Source organism: Theobroma umbraticum, unplaced genomic scaffold (genome assembly GCF_002168275.2).
Source record: "Theobroma umbraticum cultivar Fairchild unplaced genomic scaffold, ASM216827v3 scaffold_4.1, whole genome shotgun sequence".
Taxonomy (NCBI): Eukaryota; Viridiplantae; Streptophyta; class Magnoliopsida; order Malvales; family Malvaceae; genus Theobroma; species Theobroma umbraticum.
The window spans coordinates 5,269,031-5,289,756 of NW_018397258.1; the positions used below are offsets into that span (position 1 = coordinate 5,269,031).

General features: G+C 35.6%; 4 protein-coding genes across 5 annotated transcripts; 2 read left to right on the forward strand and 2 right to left on the reverse strand.

The window, feature by feature from the left end:
- Window positions 1-1,815: 1,815 nt before the first annotated feature.
- SAG21 (senescence-associated gene 21) lies at window positions 1,816-2,658 on the reverse strand. Its single transcript, XM_021423842.2, has 2 exons — window positions 2,407-2,658; window positions 1,816-2,285 (listed from the first exon to the last, which is right to left on the reverse strand). Exons 1-2 carry the CDS (start codon window positions 2,478-2,480, stop codon window positions 2,075-2,077), a joined length of 285 nt encoding a protein of 94 aa, XP_021279517.1. The 5' UTR covers window positions 2,481-2,658; the 3' UTR covers window positions 1,816-2,074.
- Window positions 2,659-7,038: 4,380 nt separating this feature from the next.
- U1A (spliceosomal protein U1A) lies at window positions 7,039-9,831 on the forward strand. The gene is made up of 5 exons (XM_021424863.2): window positions 7,039-7,220; window positions 7,317-7,489; window positions 7,876-7,969; window positions 8,591-8,682; window positions 9,237-9,831. Exons 1-5 carry the CDS (start codon window positions 7,136-7,138, stop codon window positions 9,522-9,524), a joined length of 732 nt encoding a protein of 243 aa, XP_021280538.1. The 5' UTR covers window positions 7,039-7,135; the 3' UTR covers window positions 9,525-9,831.
- A 1,088-nt stretch (window positions 9,832-10,919) lies between these two features.
- LOC110413624 (mediator of RNA polymerase II transcription subunit-like protein) lies at window positions 10,920-12,285 on the reverse strand. Its single transcript, XM_021424507.1, has 3 exons — window positions 11,964-12,285; window positions 11,338-11,450; window positions 10,920-11,242 (listed from the first exon to the last, which is right to left on the reverse strand). Exons 1-3 carry the CDS (start codon window positions 12,130-12,132, stop codon window positions 11,108-11,110), a joined length of 417 nt encoding a protein of 138 aa, XP_021280182.1. The 5' UTR covers window positions 12,133-12,285; the 3' UTR covers window positions 10,920-11,107.
- Window positions 12,286-12,387: 102 nt separating this feature from the next.
- Window positions 12,388-18,651, forward strand: PARP2 (poly(ADP-ribose) polymerase). 2 transcript variants are annotated; one of them, XM_021424506.2, is made up of 18 exons: window positions 12,388-12,505; window positions 12,764-13,055; window positions 13,156-13,307; window positions 13,427-13,508; window positions 13,783-14,018; window positions 14,249-14,375; window positions 14,548-14,603; window positions 15,112-15,185; window positions 15,340-15,386; window positions 15,462-15,511; window positions 15,762-15,824; window positions 16,435-16,515; window positions 16,736-16,846; window positions 17,003-17,078; window positions 17,308-17,450; window positions 17,830-17,903; window positions 18,143-18,245; window positions 18,343-18,651. In XM_021424506.2, exons 2-18 carry the CDS (start codon window positions 12,941-12,943, stop codon window positions 18,433-18,435), a joined length of 1,683 nt encoding a protein of 560 aa, XP_021280181.1. In that variant the 5' UTR covers window positions 12,388-12,505; window positions 12,764-12,940; the 3' UTR covers window positions 18,436-18,651. The 2 variants fall into 2 exon arrangements, with proteins under 2 accessions (XP_021280181.1, XP_021280180.1); XM_021424505.2 differs by lacking the exon at window positions 12,388-12,505 and adding an exon at window positions 12,539-12,664.
- The last annotated feature ends 2,075 nt before the right edge of the window (window positions 18,652-20,726 follow it).

Here is a 20,726-nt window from a genome sequence, read left to right on the forward strand (position 1 = left end):
CTTATTTTTCCCTATTTTTCGAACTATACATATCAACTAAGATTATCCCTTGTCTGACGACTGATGGAATTTATATCCCCAGGAAAATTGATTTTTACAACTTGTGCTGCAAAAGGCTATTCAACTTCTGCAGCTGAAATTCAAAATATCACATCCGTCGGGGTCATAAATCTGTGACCTCCACAACCAGAAGATTTCACCCATCATTGTCCAAATTATGCAGAACCGCAAATTGTGGCCTCCAGGTTTTCAGAATTCAACCCTGGCTTGTGATGATTCACCCCGCAAAACAGTTTGACACTTTCCAATTGAGTGGCCATGGTTGCCTAACTAGAAGCACCTCAGCCAATGAAACAGAAACAAACGGGCAAACCAAAAATTGCATTCGGAGGCTTCTCAGTTTCTGCTAGCCACATAATTAACCAGCTAGTTGGGTTCAAGCTTCCCTTTGAAGTTAATTTTTCTTTCTCAACGAAGCACCTGGTCAATTCGAAACGGAATTGAGTTCCTCACCGCCTCTTCGTCAGCAAATGCCAATTGTTCTATTAAGTCCACCAATAAGAAGATTCATCTGCACCTACAAGGTATCCTCGTAAATTATTATTATTATTCTTTTCTTGTGCAAAGTGTTCAACTTAATTATTGGCTCTTTCCCAACACGACAAATAATTGGCGTCGTTTTCGTTCAAACATAGCATCTTCTCATGGCTCAGGAGTCAGACAATTCACCGCATCTTTGCTTGCATCACAGATCTTTAGGAGGCTTTGAGACCCCACCAACAAATATTAAGAAAGTGAAGAATTGCCAATTGGCTTTTTTGATGGCTACCCAACTATCCTCTTGTTGCCAAACTCAGCGTCACTGATGCATCCGACCCACTACATTATATATGACATCTCATAAAATTTTAATTATTAATTTTTTCTAGTGTCACTAACTTCTTGACCAACCGATCCAATAATAGAGGTGATAACTCTCTGTTGTCTGCCTCTGATTATTTAATAAAAACCAATATATATATATATATATATATACTATTAATTAGGAACCACATAAATAACCGATATGCAATCCAATTTTGGGTTTATTGACTTTAATGTAATTACCTAACGTTTCTTCACGACTTTGATTAGACGTTATTTTTCTTTATGGAAAGTATATCATGAAGAAAAGTATAAAATAAAGCTTGCTAATTTTCCATTAACTTGGTGAAATCTAAAGGATTATTCGTCCAAGTCATTCACAACTTTGAATGTAAGAACCAATACCTGCTTTTGATTACGCATAATTTCACATATTCTTTCACTGGTTTAAATGCTGAATATCTATTGAATCAGGAATTAGCAATGAATATTTAGTAAATTTAGTATCAGTTACGCGTCCATTGAACTGGCTTTTAGGTGAGGAGTAACGACATTAACATCAAAGAAAGTTTTTCAAGAAGCAGGGTTCCAAGGTTCAAACTTTTTGTCTGATAACTAGGGCTTATAGGCAAGGCTGGCCTTGTCTAGCTTGATTTGTTTGGTAGAGAAATGAAGAAAATTGAAACAGTGAGAAGGTTCAAACTTGTCTCATTCGTTTAGGGTTCGTTTAAGACTATGACACAGGTTATAGGAAATTAAATGATATAATTGAAAGCATCGTATCAAAATATCTTCTTCTTCTTCTTTATATTACCTTTTTCCATCCTATCAATCTATTAGGATATCCCTTTCCCTGGGAAGCTTTGGTTATGGTTAATCATCCATATTATATTATATTAATACAGGATTCATTAATCATGGATTAGCAAAACAACGAAACGGAGGCTCAGATTACTATAAAATGATACTTCTACTGTTTATTACTAGCAAATTCTTGATTCCTACTAGAGCAATCAAGAAACAATATTACACCATCAAATCTATTTCGTATGCGAAGGACAGAGGAGCGAGGAACAACAGATTTTTTCTTTCCATCAAAGAAAAAAAAAATCTTCACCGATAGCCCCAGCGGCAGATAACATTTTGGAACTAACCTCTTCATCAATCCATTGAATTTTTAGCGGGTTAGCCTTCTAGTAATACTACTATTTTAGTTTTTCTTCAAGAGCATGGCTCTGAGCTCGGCCACGTCGATCTCCTTGGCGGTGTTCTCAGGTCTATAGAATCCAGTAACTGGGTCAGGAACCCATGAAACCTTCTCTTTAGCTCCTGCCATCTCTTCCCCTGTTTTCTTCACCACCGCCGCCTTCCTTGCTGTTCCACCGGATACAACTCCTTGTGATGCCGCCGCATATCCTCGTCTACACAAAACAAAACAAAAACATCATTAAATCTTTATTCCTTTTCTTTATCTCAGCAAACAAAACAAAAAGGAGAAAAACAAAGAAACAGAGCCATGATAATGAAAGAACTTCTGGGTACCTGGAGATAGCGCTAGAGATTCCATCAGCAACGAAAGTAGAGAAAAGCTTAGCGTTTGAGAAAGAGCGAGCCATTTCTTTCTTTTCTTTTTTAAATTCAAACTTTGGATTGAGAAAAACTTGAACGCTACTGCAGAAAGCCTTTTTTTTTTTATTCTTGAAAGGAAAAGAAACCGTCCGCAGCAGCGAAGAAGAAACCTCTCTCTCTCTTTCTCTCTAGAAAGCCTTTATGAAGATGGGTTCCGAAGTGGGACTCTCGTTGGGTTTATATAGAAAAGAAAAAAATGTTGCGGAACGCGTGAGAGGCGAGGGATAATAATAGCGTCCACTAAAGTTTAAACAGACCCCGTCAACACACGAGTAACGGACCTCACTTTTGCTGCCACCTGGAAGTTTTAATCTAGAACCTTTTTTAACTTTTTTGTACCATGTCATGTTGATAATCAAATTAATAAATGAGCCCAATATTGACCGTTCGTTTGCCAAGGGTCAAATTTTACGGCCGGGAGATCAAATATCGGACGGTTGAGAGACATTGCATGATTGTGAGTGCGGACTTTTTCTTTCAAATCAATATCAAGCATGTGAAAAGAGAGGTCTTTCCCGGGTTCAACGAGGAAGGGTCGCCGTGAGTGAGGGAAGTCGACGAAAATGTAGCCGTTGATGTGGGATGGGTGTGACATCATATCCGTCACGTGTAAAAGAACCATACATGGTAAGAGGCGGCGGAGTTTGCTTGCTCCTTTGTTCTGGAAGTGCTGACCAGATGCCCCTTCGACGAGTCCTCTAAGGGTCCCTACCAAGTCAAGGGTCAATCCCCCTCCGATTTCCAATTTTAGAGGTTTTGTTTTGTCATTTTAATTTCTAATTTATCAACCAAACCGGAAAGTAAATTTTGTTCTCATTCTTTTCTCGTTAAAGCAAAAATAACTTTATCGTGGCAACCGCCTTAGATAATGGTCACAGGCTGGAGTGCCTCGCTTTCGGCATACAGATATCGGGTGATGTTCAAGGAATCCCTTCAACATTTCGCCTCTTTCTGCTCAATTTCCCGTGATGGCTTTCGTCTTTTGCTCTCCGCCTCTAAATTTATTATTCTGGATTTAATGATTTTGTTGTTTCAAGATTTTAAGTGGTCATCATTTCACTGGCGCTTTTCTCCCTTTCTTTTTAATTTCTTTTGGTTTTGAATAATTAATATATGTATTTTTTAATATTAAGTTATTATAAAAACAGTGATCGATTATGATTTAGCAAGTAAATTATTTTCGTTAAATGTTAACTTATACGCTTATAAATCTTTATTAAGATGTCATTTAAAAATATATTTATGCATATGTGATGTAACAAATGGTTGATTTTAATTTATATAATTGGAAAAAGATATCACTAGTACTTTGAAAAAAATATTAACAAATACTTAAGCTTATCTTCTGAGGTAATTAGTAAGTTTGGCATCTTCAACTTTATAACCACATGGTCCACATCCATAAAATTTATCATTCTTAAATGGAAGAAAAAAAAAAGACCTGATCTTCGTGAGCTACACTTTTTTTATTATTACTTTCTGCTAAAGGTCAACTACATTTTTTTTAAGTGCATGGTTTTGATTTTTTTTAATAAACGAATAAAAAGAAAAAATTTAAAAATTAGCGAATGTTGATAAGCAATTACTAAGATTTGGATGGCTGCATTTGGGAAGGGGAACCGTTCTCATTACACAGAAGAAATAATATAGGAAAATAATGAAAGCTGGTGAAAAGAAACAAAAGTAAGAAAATATCGTCCATGGCGCTTGTTTCGGAGCTGCAGGCGCCTTGTCAAGTATAATTAAAACGCAGCAGCCAGCACATAGATATTTGGCGTGGTCCAGCCAACGTTTTATTGGCAAAACGTTGAGCTCCGCTTTGGCTCTTTGGCGTTTTGTTCAGGTCAAGCCATCACCCGTCCTAATCCCTCCCTCTCTTGCAGCTGTTTCTATACAATCTACAGCCAACAAGTAATGAAAGGCTGGCTCCTGGCTGGCGGCAGCCCGACAATTTCAGGATATTTTTCTATTATTATTATTATTATAATCAATTCTATATAATATGGAGTAGTACTTCTATATTTGTGATTATAGTAATCACTGAAGTAAATAGTTTTGTCATGATATATTTTTTTTTTCGATATGGAATTATTATAAAGGTTGTGTACAATTTTTCATAAGCATAATCCAATATACAATCCTTCTCTCTATTTTTCCCACCTTAAGTTTCTTTCATGATGTGGTGGGCATATTAGAGAAAACATGAAATATTCGAATACAAATTTTGACATAAACAATACATTTGAACATTTAATTTATTAATTAATATATAATTTTTTATTTAAAAAATAAAATTTCAATCTCTAATCTCTCAATTATAAAAAAAAAAACCCTTTGACATAAGAAATATAAGAGCCAAGTGTATATTACTATAAATAATATTTGCGTGTGTATTGTGGTTGTCATTATTTCATGGTTTTATTTGTTTAAAATTAGGGAATATTTGCAATATAGAAAAGAAAAAGAATGGGTGAATTTTTCCATCTAAAATTGATATATCAATCAACCTATCAGCATGTTGCATCAAAAGGCTCATTTATGTACCAAATCGCGTTCTAATGAACTTTCGTTTCTCTCATTGGCCATCATAGGCGTGCCCAGAGGCCGAGGGAGGGGGGGTTAGTAGGGGCCCCCCGCTCTCCAAAGTTCCAAACATTTATAATATTTTCTTTATTTTTGTTTTAAATATTTATAATTTTGTTTTTATTTTTTAACAAATTTTATAATTTTTCCCTTTCAAATATTAAATTTTTATTTTAACTTTTTTAAACTTAAAATTTTAACCTCGTCGGTGTACATGCCCAAATGACATTAAGGTATTACCATCTAAAAAAGTAGGTCAACCTACCTGCAACTTTCCCTCATCTTAGAACGCAACGGCCCCTGCGCCCAAATATTAAAATGAATAAAGAGCTTAGTCAACCTGCAAAAAACAAAACGGAAGAGGAAGGGGGCTCGTTATACAGGGCAAAATTCGCCTCCCAAAGGAAGAAGAATACTTTTCCTATGACAAGTTGAAGTTGGTGGCACTACGAGGGTCACCCACCGAGAATACAAACCAAGGGGCTCGTTTTGCAGAGGCAATTACCTTGCCGAGGAAAAATACAAGTACTTTCTCTGACAAGCTGATGAAATTGGTAGGCACGGTTATCCACTTGTTCATCCTTATCCTGAAAAAAGGGAAAGGGTAACGTATTACCGTCATCTCATTTCCATTTTAATACAAGGCCTAATAAACAATGCGACTGTTGTTGCTCGCAAGAGGCGGGGTCGGAGACAGATTTTTCTTTTTGGATACATCATGTAGCAAGATTCCGCGACCCGGACGTGGGTGGCATTCCCAGTTTTCTCTGGCATGATTATGTTCGTCTCTTCAATAGAAGGAGTGGACACATTAAAAGTTTAATCCCGTAGCAACCTTGGGTAATTAATTAAAATTAAATGGACCTACTTCTCATCATTTTTTTTATTATTATTTTTTATTTAAGAAAAAAATTAAAAATTTACGTGCCAATCATTAACTAACAGCATATTTGGTTCCTATTACCTAACTATTTTTGTATTTGATTCATGGGAATGATTATTATGAAAAATGACCATTATTTGATTGGTAATAACTATTCCACATTTGAGGGAATAGACAAAAAATAATATGGTGCAAAATTACATTTTATCAAATTTGAAGGTTATTTTCTTATTTAAGATGTAATTTGTTTATTTTCACATGTTCTTTCTCTCTCTATACACCTCCCTCTCTCCTCTCTCTAAATTAAACTAAAATTTTAATATAAATTATGAAAATTAATATTTTAAATTTTAAAATCAAATTAAAATTTTAATTATAAATTTTTAATATTTTAAAAATAAAGAATAAAATAAAATACTGGTGTTAATATTTATTTATAAATTATTAATATTTTAAATGAAATATAAATTATTCACATTCTAAAAATAAAAAAATAACTATATTTAAATTTTAAATAATAATTTAATAGTAATTTTAATAAATGATTAAAAATAAATATTTTAATTAAAAATCAAATATTATAACAAATGACATTTTTATCTTTTTATCATCTATTTTTTTACTACTTCAAAATTATTTTTACCAACCAAAAATTAAAATAAATCATAATAGTTATTTCTACTTTATTTCATTTTATGAAATCAATTATATAAAAATTATTATTTTATTTTATTTTTATAAAATAATTATTCTATTTTCTCTGTATTTCATTTAACGAATCAAACACATTTTAAAGTTTCGAATACAACAGTTCATTTTTCTTAAGCGGTGGCAACATCCTTATGTCAGTTTGGGTCATAAATACTAGACGAAAAACCGCCTTGAAACTTATGGACTGGACTTGGACCAAGCCGACCCTTTTACTTTTCAGCCCAAGTTACAAAGCTTTTGGCCCATAAGTTTAGCCCTCATGAGGAAAACATTGAGCCCAGCCCAATATGGGGTTCGACCTTTCCAGCTTTCCCTGTCGACTGTTCTGCACTCGATTAGGGCATTTACCCGAAAAAACCCCGCATTAAACCCCATTTTGCTCTTGCCCAAAAAAAATATATATATATTTTGCTCGTCTCACTCACTGTTCTTTGCTTTTGATTAGAGCCAGAGCTAGGGATAAAAATGGCGGAGATTAGTCAGGGCGAAGAAGTTCCTCCGAATATGACTTTATACATCAACAATCTCAACGAGAAGATCAAAATTGACCGTACTTATTTAAACTCTCCAAACAAGAAAAAAGAAAAAGGCTTACATTGGTATGTTTTTTATTGATTTTTTTTTCTCTTTTGAATGATGCGTGCAGAGTTGAAGAAATCATTGCACGCTGTGTTTTCACAATTTGGGAAGATACTGGATGTGCTAGCATTCAAGACGCTGAAACACAAAGGTCAAGCTTGGGTTATTTTCGAGGAAGTTAACTCCGCTGCCAATGCTCTTAGGCGAATGCAGGGATTTCCCTTTTACGACAAGGAAATGGTATTTGTATTTTAAAAACTTTTGTATTTCTTTGTCTATGATTCGATAAATTTCAGTAATTTGAGTGTTTTTGGTTTTTGGGCTTATGTTTGTGTCTTTGTTTAGGTTGTTTTCTGTCTAGTCTTTAACCAATATTGCTTGACTAGCCTTTTATTTTGGAGAACAATGGCTAGATTTTATAGGGTACTGTCATTAGTGGAGAATGCAACAATTGACTAAAGTTTCTTTTAATATGTCAAAATTGCATTTTTTTTTTCAGAAGAATGGAAAGGATATTCTGGAGATTGAGGTGGATTATTTTTTTTTAAACAGTGTTCTATACTGCCATAAAGCATCATAAGTTTTTTTACTATTAAATAATGCAAATAATGTTTAATAATTTGCAGAGAATACAATACGCAAAGACTAAATCAGATATAATAGCAAAAGCAGATGGTACTTTTGTTCCCCGAGAGAAGCGAAAGAGGCATGAGGACAAGGGTACATTCCTCTGTCTTCCTCATCTTTAGTTGAAGCTAATAGTTGAGCAAGTAATATTGTTGTTCTTGTATGCCATTTTTCAATCAATATTTCTATTGTTGTTGTTAGTAACATGTTTTTTCTTCTATTATTAATTGGATTTATGAGTCTTTTTGGATCCTTCTTCGAACTTTGCGTCACAGCCTATCTAGATATTACCAATCGATGCATTGACCGTTGATTTATAATCATGGAATGCACATTTAGATGCCTTATAAATTGTCTTAACTTCAAAGTAAATCTCATCCCTTCCGCGTCGTTCCTCTTCTCGCTGTTATTTCCTTTTGCCCCACCATTGATCTGTTTAGATGTTCTCTGTCATTAGTTGGGTCCTCATCGTCACCAAAAACTCATTTATTCAGTAGAAAGTACCTTTGGGTACATATAGGTGTGGTGGGGAAGTAAAACTCAGGATGGTTATGTTTTAGTACTAAATGTTCTTTAACGCTAAGCATGTGTATTATTTCTTCTTCTTTCTTTGACTTGTTACTTATTCTGACCTATATGGCATGCAAATTTATCTTTTTTGTAGTTCGCTTTCTTTTTCTTCTCTTGAAGGATTTCTATATTGTTTAAATGTAGGAGGGAAAAAACGAAAAGAGCAACTTGATCCTAATCAAGCAGCAGCGGGTTTGAATCCAGCTTATCCGGGTGCTTATGGTGCAACACCTCCTGTAAGTGATGTAAAATATAGTATCTTAGTGCGTGATTGATCACATCTTTGCTCTCTCTATGAGATCTGGTTAAAGTTAACCCTGCTTAATCTTGCAACTATATCCTCAGTACAGATTGCTCAGAAGTTTATATTTTTTAGGCTTTGGCCGCATATATAACTTATGAACTGCTGAAATCCAGTTGGTGTAAACCTCATGCTGGTCAAAAGAGTTGGAGTGAGCAATTTTTATTAAATCTATATGGAATTTGTACTGCTTTGCAGTGTTGAAGAACTAGTTGCACTTTAATTTTCTCTCAGGAAAGTTGGATGCTAATTGAACTTGACCATTCATTATCACGCTACCTCCATGAGACTTGTGGTGGTCAACTTGATCAATGGTCAAGATTGGATACTCTAGAATTGTATATGAAGAAACATTTTCCTTTGTTTAAGGGTCTTGTTGTTTATTTAGTTGAAATTAATATTTAATTACATCCTCTCGTCAAGAAGACAAAAAAGGTTAAAAATGTAGATGATCCTCATCATTTGCTTCTTTTCCTCCACATGCTGCAGCTATCACAAATACCCTATCTGGGCGCTAGACCAATTGTTCCAGAAGCGCCAGCACCACCAAATAACATTCTGTTTGTTCAGAATCTTCCTCATGATACAACCACGATGATGCTGCAAATGCTCTTCAACCAATACCCTGGTTTAAAGGACGTTAGGATGGTGGAAACAAAACCAGGTATAGCCTTTGTGGAGTATGAAAACGAGATGCAATCAACAGTGGCAATGCAGGCACTACAAGGTTTCAAGATACAGCAAAACCAGATGTTGATTACCTATGCAAAGAAGTAGATGGGAAAGCCGAAAATGCCCAAGTCCTTTTTGTTGCCATCTACTTGAGAAGAAGGCCTTGTTTATGGGTGGTCAATTAGATGCCCTCAAATCTAATAGCTATTTTGTGGTATATTCTCTTGAACTAGAGCTTCAGAAGTGTTATTGTAGATTGTAGTCCAGATATGTACCTTGTGCTACAATTTTTCATTTAGTACTAGTCTTTTTTTGAAAAAATTAGTTGATTTATGCTTACCTGCTTATTACTTTGTGCTAATATGAGTAGAAACATTGAGGATGCTATTTGGTTTTAAAATTTTATGCCAAAGCAGATGTGTCAACTTCAGTGCTGTAGTTGCAGCAGCCCATATTTACTTTTGTCATGGTTCCTAATCAGAGACCTGAGGCTGCATTTGGGATTTTATTATTGCAACATTCTAATGAAATGTGATTGTTGGGATGTTAATATTATAACATTTGGTATATAATAAAAGAGTGTTGATAAAAATTTTGAAAAGTTTACCTTGCAGCTTTTGGTTTGGAAATAGTTTGGTAGGAATATGGTATTAATTTATAGAATTATTTGTGTATGAAAATATATAGTTTAATACACTTACATTCTTTTTAATGTAAAATTTTAAGTTTTCAAACTTCACTTTTAAAATAATAAATAATAACATTGTATTATAGTATTAATCATTTAAATTTTGAAAAATGTGAAATTATTAAAAAAAAAAATTCTAATAATGTCTAAAACTATTAGAACTAATTATTTTGAATAAATTACTGTCAATTACGTGGAACCATAATGTTACCCACTTTTTTATGGTTTATTTTATTTGCCCCTGAACTCAACTTCCATGTTTGTTAGTTTGTTGAATTAATGCAAAAGTTTTAAACACAAAAGAATAATTAAAAACATTATCCAAAGAGTTGTCAGATTGTTTTTGCTCATTTTTTACAACATTAATCTTGACTTTGTCACTAAGCTTCCTTGGCCAATGACTTTTTATTTTTGAAATAAATAGCCAATGCTTTTAGTAATATTAAAAGCATGCAAATTATAAAAAAGAAAAAACATCTATAGGTATATATATATATATCAATGATGTAGATGCTTGATTTTGACAAACTTATTATTTCCTTAAAACTTGTCTTATAGAATGAAAATGACCATAAAACAATTATATCTATGGACAACAGTGAAAATAACCCAGAACGAGTGATAAGATTTACAGATTAATTTCACCGGAGGGGTGTTTTAGAAAGTCAGATATGCAGTTAGTTAAAAGGTAATGTGAAATGTGATGCCCACCTATTAAAATCCAATCTCAATACCAAAGGGAACCTAAATTCATGGTTATTAAATAACCATCAATTACCACTTGTTATTGCCCAGCATCATTCACATCAAACTTAGCAGAAAGACTAAATCAGTATATTGATGGGTTGAATTAATTGTGCTTCCTGCAGTTTAACAAGCAGCGAATAAAAATACTGCCACTACTGAGCAATAAGATGACTGGTAGTAAAGCAAGACCCTAACTCAAACTAATCTCGAGCAAAATAACCTTAGAGATCACTACGCCCTTATTGCTAGTCAACTATACTCTCTCCAGTTCAGTGTTGTGTTTGTCCAGTTGGTCTGTCAAATCCTTACGCCATCCCTGGATCAGTCTCTCTTGATTGTTGATGATCTCAGACTTTACCTTCAATTCTTCTTCCATTGTTGCAATTTCCTATTAGAACAAGAAACACATCAAATAAGGGTTCTTTGGATTGGAGTTGGGTAATCATATAAACAGCATCTATGGTAACAGTTGGATGGATTTACTTTTCTGAGCATTTCAGCCCTGGTTGGCTGATCCTCACGCTGCAGGCCAATGAAGTATAACTGTAGCTTCTTGGCAGCCTCCATAAAGTCTCTAGCATGTCTCTCTACATCAACTACATTATATTGCAAATATAAAAATTCAGCACATACGAATTCGATCCAAAAAGGTTCAAATTACTTAATTTTCAGGTTAACTTAAGCTAGAGATAGTAATTTAAATGTCAAGCGCAGATTAATTTGTAACTTGAGGAATGTGGAAACAAGCATCTGAAATTTAGTAACTTTGAAGCTTCAATTTAGGCAATAATGAATGCATTAAGTCATCTACCAAGAAAAGAGTAAACTAGAAAGTAATTCAACAGTGAAAAAAAAGTGCACGCGACTGCAATTGCCCCTACTCCCTTTAAGTTGCCTTTTATCTTCTTTAGTACTATAAAAAAGAAAACTACAACTCGAGACTTATGGTCATCTGTATTTCATTTTTCATTAATTAATTAATTTGTGTTTTAAGGATTTATCGATCACCAGGGCGCTGTTCATGCGTCCCCATTGTTTATCTTAGATTCCAGAACTAAGTATCTAACTATAGGCAACGCTTTGGAAAGAAAATGGAAATGGTTACTGACTCTGATGAGAAGGGTGGGGAGAACGGTCGATAGCCTGAAGCTCTCTGGCCGGCAAGCACGGCAACAAAGCCGTCTCCAACGCCACCACCCACGAAATCATGTCTTCTCTCGAACCCTGAGCCGACTGAATCTGCGGATCCAACTGAAGCTCTTGCCTTTCACTACTCATGCCTGCTTCACAAATTTCACTCTCCCCTCAGCAACAACCAATTCAAGGGTTTTAACGTTTTCCTTCCTTCCTTTTATTTTTTGTTCTTGTGAGTGTACGGACAAAGGGTTCAACCTTTTCAATTTTCCTGGAATCTGCAATTCTGAACGGGCTTTCCCGTCTGGACTCAGGGGATTCGGCCCGATATCTACTAAGAGTGCTTGACACGATTCATTCATTCATTATTCTAATCGTAAACGACGACGTAGGGAGCATCCATTTTTTCAAATTTTGGGTTAGTCAAAAAAAATGCCAGAAGACGCGCGGTATCGTGCTCCGAAAGCTGCTGCTAAAACGACAGAGTTTTGAACCACTATTTCCATCATCTAAAAAGGTAACCCTCCATTTCCTCCAACAGTCTGAAAAACCGAGTTCTCCCGCTCTCTCTCCGCTTATAAAGAGCGAAAATATGGCAAGTAAGCTCAAAGTAGACCAGCTCCGAACCGAGCTCGCCAAGCGTGGGCTTGACACCAACGGAACCAAGCCCTTTCTGGTCGCCCAATCTCTCTTTCTACTCACTTGTCTGCCCTTTACTTTACAACAATTCAATAGCACATTTCTTACTTTTTCCTTAATTTTGAGTTGTTAACAGGTGCAGAGACTGGAGGAAGCTTTGCTTAAAGAGAAGAAGAACGAAGAGGAGAATAAAGAAAATGATGCTAATAATGCAATTGAAAGTAACAAGAAAAAAAGAGGGAGCGAGTCTAATCAAAATAATAATGATGATGAAGATTCAAACAAAATCAAGGCCGTTGAGGAGTTTCGGCAAATGAGTGTTAAGCAATTACGCGAGCAAGCTACTCTTCGAGGTCTTTCCACTGTTGGGACCAGAAAAGAACTCACTGAGAGGCTTTGCGAAGATGCAGAGAAAAACTCTGTTGACGGTAACGATTAGTATTTGTAATTTTGTTCTGCAGTTTTGTTCGTTAGTTCCATTAATAAAAGAATAAAGCAAGTTTTTTTTTTCTTGTTTTGTGTTGACAGAGGTGGTTAAAGAAGAAGAAGAAGAAGAAGAAGAAAAAGAGAAAGACAGTAGCAAGGAGGAGAAAATCGTTACGGCGACAAAGAAGGGTGCGGCAGTTCTTGACCAAGGGATTCCAGATCATATAAAGGCTCATTATCATGTTTTACAACAGGCTAGTCTTGCAGTTTAGATTCCGTTTAACAGCCTGTCAGTTTGGAAATATTTTGCCTGCCTGGTTTAATTTAATTTTATTTTTCTAAAAAGGAATTTATTTTAATTTCTATGATGCAGGGTGATAATATCTATGATGCCATGTTGAATCAGACGAATGTTGGGCATAACAATAACAAGTTCTATGTGATCCAACTTCTAGGTTATTTCGCAATTCTCATTTCTCAGTTATTATAATGCGGTTACACATGCTGTTGCAGTACTAATTTTCAAATTTATTGCTTTAAGCATCTTTTGATGACATTATAAATTATAGTTTAATTATTTTTCAGAAAGAAAAAGAATGCTAAGAGGGCTTAGGCTCATCTAAATTCTATTGCGACATCTTCATGTTTTTGGTTGGGGGGGTTGGGATCTGTATGGTGTTCGTTAGTTTTTCTAAGATCATGATTTCCTTATTAAGTATTTTCTTGCAGAATCTGATGATTGGAAGACATACATGGTATATAATAGATGGGGTAGAGTTGGTATAAAGGGTCAAACTAAATTACACGGCCCCTTTACATCACAACAAGCTGCAATTGTTGAGTTTGAATCAAAGTTCTTTAACAAGACCAATAACTATTGGTCCAACAGAAAAGACTTTGTCTGTTACCCAAGGTGCTATACCTGGCTGGAAATGGACTATGATGAAAAAGAAAAAGAATCTGATGTGAGTTGTTTTAACCCACAAATAGATGATTTGCTGGCTCCTGCACCTCCTCCCTCTATGTCCCCCTTCCTAATTTAGCTGAATGCTTAAGAATCCAGATTTTTGCTTGCCAAAAAATTGTGTTTTAGAAAATGAGGGGAATGGGAGAGGAGGGCATTCTATATCCTACCTTGTATATGGAGACTTGGATGCTTGATGGAAACTTTTGAATTCTCATTACTTATGTTCAGCTCAAAGAAAAGACAGACTCTTCCGTTGGTGCTCAATTGCGAGAGACAATGCTTGAACAACGCATTGCTAAATTTATCTCTCTTATATGCAATATCAGCATGATGAAGCAACAAATGATGGAAATAGGTTAGTTAGCTAATCATTGTTATCTAAAGTATCCAAAAGCATGATGGATGTTTCGTTCGATTTTTAAGCCTCATTTGTTTCCATTGCTTTTCTGTTGCTTAATAAATTCCTCTTAGTTTAAATCTGTGTGCTGCTGCTATTATTTCATATAAATGTTTTGGCTGTCTTTCAGGATACAATGCTGACAAGTTGCCACTTGGTAAGCTAAGCAAATCAACAATTTTAAGGGTAATTTTCGAGACATGCACAGAACATTCTCTTTGAAACCTTTTTGTTTAGTTAGAAAGTATAAAAGATTGTGGAAGGAAAAAAGTATTCCACTTTGGTGATTATTTGCTTGCAAGGCCTGCGTTTTAAACTATTTTAAATACGTGAAGGTCTAGTTTGGTCGTTGAATCAGTGTACGTATAAGTTATGCTTTGGTGCCACAGCTCTCAGTGCTTTGAGTTTAGAAATGACTTCTTTTCCTCTGCCCTTAATTCTACTTTTCAAGTTGAGTGCCTATTTTCCATCCATTATGGCCCCCTACCTCCTGCTGTGCATTGTTCTTGGAATGGTTTCTCAGCATTGATCTTATTATAGGGAATTTCTTGGTTCCACGCTGCTTCTGCAAGCTTGCCTTTCTAAAGCTTGCATTAACTATCAGTATTAGCATATACTGATGTGCACGAGTGCCTTTGTTTGATTGTAGAGTTTACCTAAAATAACAAATTAATTAATAATTGGATATGTTCAGGGCTATGATGTCTTAAAAAGAATTGCTGATGTGATTGGCCAATCAAACAGGAGCAAACTTGAGCAATTAAGCTCGTAAGAACTTTTTTAAGCTTTTATTACAGATTTATAACAGTAGCTTTATATTCCAAACGGCATGTCATGTCAATTAAAACTTTCTAACATTTTGAAGAAATGTGGAATTTTCATTCTTGATTCTTGGTTAATTTCTTTTTCTTTTTAATCACAGGGAATTCTATACTGTGATTCCACATGATTTTGGATTTAAAAAAATGCGTGAGTCTTCTCATTCTCTGTCTCTCTCTTGCCATACATGATATTACAACTAACATCGAAATATAAACTGTGCAGGTGATTTTGTCATTGACACGCCTCAAAAGTTGAAAAAGAAGTTGGAAATGGTGATTCATTAAATTTTAGTTTTAGAAATATGATTTCTTTCTGCTATCTTGTTAGAAGGGTTCTCTTGTATCTAGCCAGCCTATATATATATATATTCTAATTACTCTCCTGACAACCTCAGTGAATTCATCGTGCAGCTTTTAATAACATTGACTGCTTGTTTATGTGAGCCTTTTACATGTTGGTGCCAATTTTCATAGTTGCTTTCTTTTAGAAGGAGCATTCTCAGTTCCTTTTATGTAATTGAAGGTTGAAGCCCTGGGAGAAATAGAGGTTGCAGCGAAATTATTAACGGACGACACTATGATGGAGGTATTCCTTATAAGCTGTGCTGTACCTTTTCTACAATCTTCTCCTCCCTTTAATCTCCTTTCTGGTTTCATCTGTTAAATAATTTGAACAGTAAATTGGTTTTTTAAACAACTAGAAGTGTTTGCATGACTAACAAGCACTGCATCTGGCGACCATGATTGTATTTTGCTTGTAAATTTATGAGATGTTTGTCTTTATGTGAATCATATGTGAGTGCCCGAAGAGAAAGGTGAGTTTGTTGTAGAGCTTATTTTGCATTTGTTAGTGCTGTAATTGTATGACCTGTAAAGCATATGGACTTCTGCTATGTTCTTTGTATCTGTTTAAAGTCTACTTTTCAACCGTTCTCATTCTTTCTTCTTAAGCTGACTGCTAAAAATTTATGCTTCCTTGATTGCTTTGGTCTATAGTGGGCTTAATTTATGGAAAAGTCAATTTTAGTACCCAAATTTCTTCCTTTCTGACTTCTTTTGCTATATTAATGTGTCCATATATATATATATATATGTATATATATCTTGAGATGCTTACCCTTTTTTCCTGTTCTTTCTCAACGGGTTATGCATGCACTGCTTTTCTGTTCTAATTTAAGTTTGTGCCGTTGTTGCAGGAAGATCCTTTACATTATCGTTACCAACAGCTTCATTGTGAACTGATTCCACTGGACGATGACTCTGAGGAATTTGCTATGGTATTTGTTAGTCTGCGTAGCATTAGAATTTAGAAGTTTTAAACATAAAAACTTAGGCAACTTGTAACTTTTTATTTCTATTTTCGAGGCCCTCTTCAAATTTTGACAAAAACATGTAATTTACAGATTAGTTTTGCAATTTCCCTTACATTTTTAGCCATGCATTTCGGTAGCTAGCTTTCTTACATTTTCTCTATTCATTTTTTGTTCCCCTGCTCAGATTGCGAAGTATTCTCAGAACACTCATGCAAAGACGCATTCACATTATACTGTTGATATTGTTCAAATATTCAAGGTGGCAAGAGAAGGTGAAATTGAACGCTTTAAAAAGGTGCGACTCCCATGAATATGTTTTGTATTTAAAATTTAATATTTCCCTGTTGCTTTTCTAAAAAAAAAGTTAATATCTCCCTGATAAGTGTAGAATGTCCTTTTACCTAGTGTTTTATGTTGGTTTATCTTAATGGCTTCTTATTTTTTTGAGCAGTTCTCTGCAACCAAAAATAGAATGCTTTTGTGGCATGGTTCCCGGCTTACTAACTGGACTGGCATTCTGTCCCAAGGTCTGTCCTTTTCTCTGTTGTTTCTGAATGTAGTTAAGTATGTACAGATTTGTTGGCAGGATGTATTTCCTTTTCTCTGCTGTTTCTGGACCTTGGGATTGCAATTCTGTCCCAAGACCTTTCCTTTTCTATCTTGTTTACGCATGTAGTCAAGAATGTATGAGTGGGAATGTGAGGTTGTTTGTCAATAACCACTATCTAACCGCATCTGGTTCTTAACATCCGCCAGGTTTGCGCATAGCTCCACCTGAAGCACCTGTAACAGGTTACATGTTTGGAAAGGGGGTTTACTTTGCTGATATGTTCTCCAAAAGTGCAAATTATTGCTACACTAGTTCTTCCTTTACAACTGGGGTGCTGCTTCTATGTGAGGTTGTTCTTAATTCAGTTCAAATGATAATTTGGTAATACAGTGGAACATGGTTCTACCATCAAATATGTCAAATATTGTGTCAACTTTAAGGATTTATAGCAGAGATTGCAATCTGAGTATTAATTTATGTCAGAGATTCCAAACTGAATATTCTTTGTATCAATGGTTCAAACTGGTTAATTCTCAATGGACTGAAATTGAAAGGTTCCAATCATTGATCTCACTACTTTGATGTTTTGCATATGAATTTTCTTGGAACTATTGAAATTGACTGCTTGCTAGTCATGTGTGCATGCCTTGGCGCTTCCATAAATCATTTTTTTCTTGTCTTTCTTGTGGTTTAGTATTCTCACAAGTCATTAATAATTTACCTCTTAGGTTGCACTGGGTGACATGGCTGAGCTTCTACAAGCTAAAAGTGATGCTGATAAGCTGCCAGATGGGAAGTTGAGGTTTGTAAAATTCTACCTGAACGACTGAGAGCTTATAAGCAACCCGGCCGTCTATTTGTTTTTGAAATCTTGGGACTTTCCAAACCCACAGCTAGATACAGTGAGGAGTGTTTTCCTGCCACATATGTTTTGAATCTACTGTTTATCTAGTGCCATTTGGTGGCAACATATAAATGTTAGTTCTGTTCTACTCTCCTTAGTAACATGTTAATTGATGTGAAGTTAATTTTGTATTGCAGCACAAAAGGTGTTGGTGCAACTGCACCAGATCCCTCTGAAGCCTGGACACTTGATGATGGTGTCATAGTTCCCCTTGGAAAGCCGAAGGAGCAAAAACGTGAGGTATCATCAGGAATTTTTATTCCAGGAAATTAACCATTTAATTTGAAACTATACTCAAAACTTGTGTTTGCTTTATACAATGGAATTCTTGTTGCAGGGTGCTTTATGGTACAATGAATACATAGTCTACAATATGGATCAGATTAGGATGCGTTACTTGGTTCAAGTTAATTTCAAACACCCCAAGTAGTTTTCCTTCCAATTGTGGATTGACTTGCTCATATTTGTTCTATCACCATTTTGTGCTGCGGTTCTTAATCTCTCTTATCTTGTAATTTCATGAAATTATATTTCCTTCTATCTGTCAACCCCTTTTGGATACCAGGCAGGGGATTTGTCATGCTGTAGTGCTCTAATTTCATACATTTTTAACTTAATGAATCGAATCCCTTATTTCTTTTAGAAATTTGAATATAGGAGATATAATTTACGTTCATTACTTCATAGAGAAGAAAATTTGAACACAAATTTTAATCGCTGGCTTGTTCTAATGCTTTGTCCTGCTTTATCTATTCAACTAAGTGCCCTCTTGGGAACATGTGATGGACTTTAATCAATGAAGCCCATGCATTTGTATAGGTAAATATCTAAACAGGCGTAACTTTCCGGGGAGAAAAATCTGTCTTTGGATCATGGCAAGAACAAGAGTCAACTGAAAATCAGTCATAGGCTATGATAATATCATACGTCGGCCAATTTGTTTTCTTGCTGTTCCTCTGTTCTTGAAGGCAAAGTCAAATATATGCATCAAAGCATGGTGGACTTTGGCGTGTTGGAAGTTGGAAGCATGAGTAAACTTTTGAAAACTTGTGAAGGAAATTTGAGTGTATGACCCAATAAGGCATTTACAACAAAACCACAAAAAAAAATTTGCAGGAGCAGGATGCACACGCTAGCATTTATTTCTCTAGATTTTGATGATGACATCATCTCAGAATCTATGTTCTTCTTCCACATGACAGAAGTGGAGATTTAAGGGTGACACAACTTCAGGTACATACATACATATACATACATACATATATATACATACATATATACATACATACATATATATATATTGAAAAAAAGGCACTTTCAACTCTCCTCTTGATCTTACCAATTTTTTTATAAAACACAGAGCTTCTGAGCTCTTGTGTAAGCCTTTGCGGCTTCCTGTCTTCTGAGACAGGAACTTGACCCTTGAGTTTAACAACTCTGTCTGTCTACTAACAGCTGCTGAGTTTAACTTCATTCAGGATTAGTGTTAAAAAAGAATGGGATGGGATGGATAACGGCTTTTTGGGAAAATTTTCAGAAAGAAATTGTGAAATTAGCTGGGTGTTTTCTCGTTCAATTATAATTGTATGGGATCATTATTACAATTCCGAGTTTGATATTTGCACACTTTTGCTCCATCCTTAAAAGTTTGCACGATTTGATAATATGGTTCGTTTTGCAACCATATTGCTTTGCTTAAATGCATTAAATCCCTGTCATCAGGGTGTTAGAAATTCTATCGAGTCGTTTAGGTTATGGAAACAAGGCCATAAACTTTGCCGGGGTGAAAGCTGTGCCTACTCCATTAATAGGGAATCATATCAACCTAGGGAGGCCCCCTTCCCTGTTAGGAAACACCCTTTTCTCTCTCTCTCTCACATACCCACACTCAAAAGTTTGCACGTTTGCACCCAACACGGCAACACGCAAAGCCTACGTGCACTCTTACATTATTCTCCTCTGCCTCTTGCACCAACAGGTTCTTCCCCAAAGAGAAACTCAATTTAAAAAAAGGAGGGAGGTGGCTTACCCCAGCAAATGGCCCCATAGTCCCATACATGGTGGTGGGACCCGATGTCATGGCACGAGATTCTTGATCCAAAGGCAAGCAATGGTAGGGAGGGAGGTTATCTTTTTTCATTGCTGGTGGGATAGGTTTTTAGAGGCTTTTCTGCTTGTCAGTCTGTGCCTCGGATCCTGCAAGGGAACAAACACATTGGTGGTGGCATGGGTTTTGTGAAATTAAGGCAGACAGTACCCGCTTGGTCTTCCTTAGCTATCTCTACTTTGAATTTCTTTGCGTACCACCATGATTGCATGGCATGGCTTTTGCCTTTCTCCTTGCCAGAGATTTTCCTCCACTCCCCTCTAGCCCAGTCCCTCAACACTATCAAATTCACTCATTGCTCCCTCCCTTACTCATTGGAATTGTTACAAATAAAATAAAAAAAAAGAAGCCTGCTCCGTCCCTCCCCGTTTCTCTCTCTTGCACTTATAAATACTTGACCTTCTTCATTCATCTCTTACACTCACACATCTCTACTCAAACACGTTTTCGAACTCGTTCATGGTTTCAGCTGCCGGGTGAGTAGCTCCTTGTTGGAGAAGCAGGGCACGTGCAAAATTGCCAATCCTTTTTGGCTTCTCAAATGCCATGTCTCGCGTTCTGCACGTGCTCCCCTTCTCCAACACGGGTTCCTCGCCCTATCTTCCTTTATCTTT

Bases quoted from the DNA above. Each gene is read 5' to 3' on its own strand.
- LOC110413624 (XM_021424507.1), bottom strand. From the start codon at position 12,132: ATGAGTAGTGAAAGGCAAGAGCTTCAGTTGGATCCGCAGATTCAGTCG. The intron at 11,451-11,963 runs GTCAGTAACCAT...AATATAATGTAG, and splicing joins TCCCCACCCTTCTCATCAGA to TTGATGTAGAGAGACATGCT. The intron at 11,243-11,337 runs GTAAATCCATCC...TTGTTCTAATAG, and splicing joins GGGCTGAAATGCTCAGAAAA to GAAATTGCAACAATGGAAGA.
- PARP2 (XM_021424505.2), top strand. From the start codon at position 12,581: ATGGCAAGTAAGCTCAAAGTAGACCAGCTCCGAACCGAGCTCGCCAAG. The intron at 13,308-13,426 runs GCTAGTCTTGCA...TCTATGATGCAG, and splicing joins ATTATCATGTTTTACAACAG to GGTGATAATATCTATGATGC. The intron at 17,904-18,142 runs GTTTGTAAAATT...TTTGTATTGCAG, and splicing joins CTGCCAGATGGGAAGTTGAG to CACAAAAGGTGTTGGTGCAA.
- SAG21 (XM_021423842.2), bottom strand. From the start codon at position 2,480: ATGGCTCGCTCTTTCTCAAACGCTAAGCTTTTCTCTACTTTCGTTGCT. The intron at 2,286-2,406 runs GTACCCAGAAGT...TGTTTTGTGTAG, and splicing joins ATCTCTAGCGCTATCTCCAG to ACGAGGATATGCGGCGGCAT.
- U1A (XM_021424863.2), top strand. From the start codon at position 7,136: ATGGCGGAGATTAGTCAGGGCGAAGAAGTTCCTCCGAATATGACTTTA. The intron at 7,490-7,875 runs GTATTTGTATTT...AATAATTTGCAG, and splicing joins CCTTTTACGACAAGGAAATG to AGAATACAATACGCAAAGAC. The intron at 7,970-8,590 runs GTACATTCCTCT...GTTTAAATGTAG, and splicing joins AAAGAGGCATGAGGACAAGG to GAGGGAAAAAACGAAAAGAG.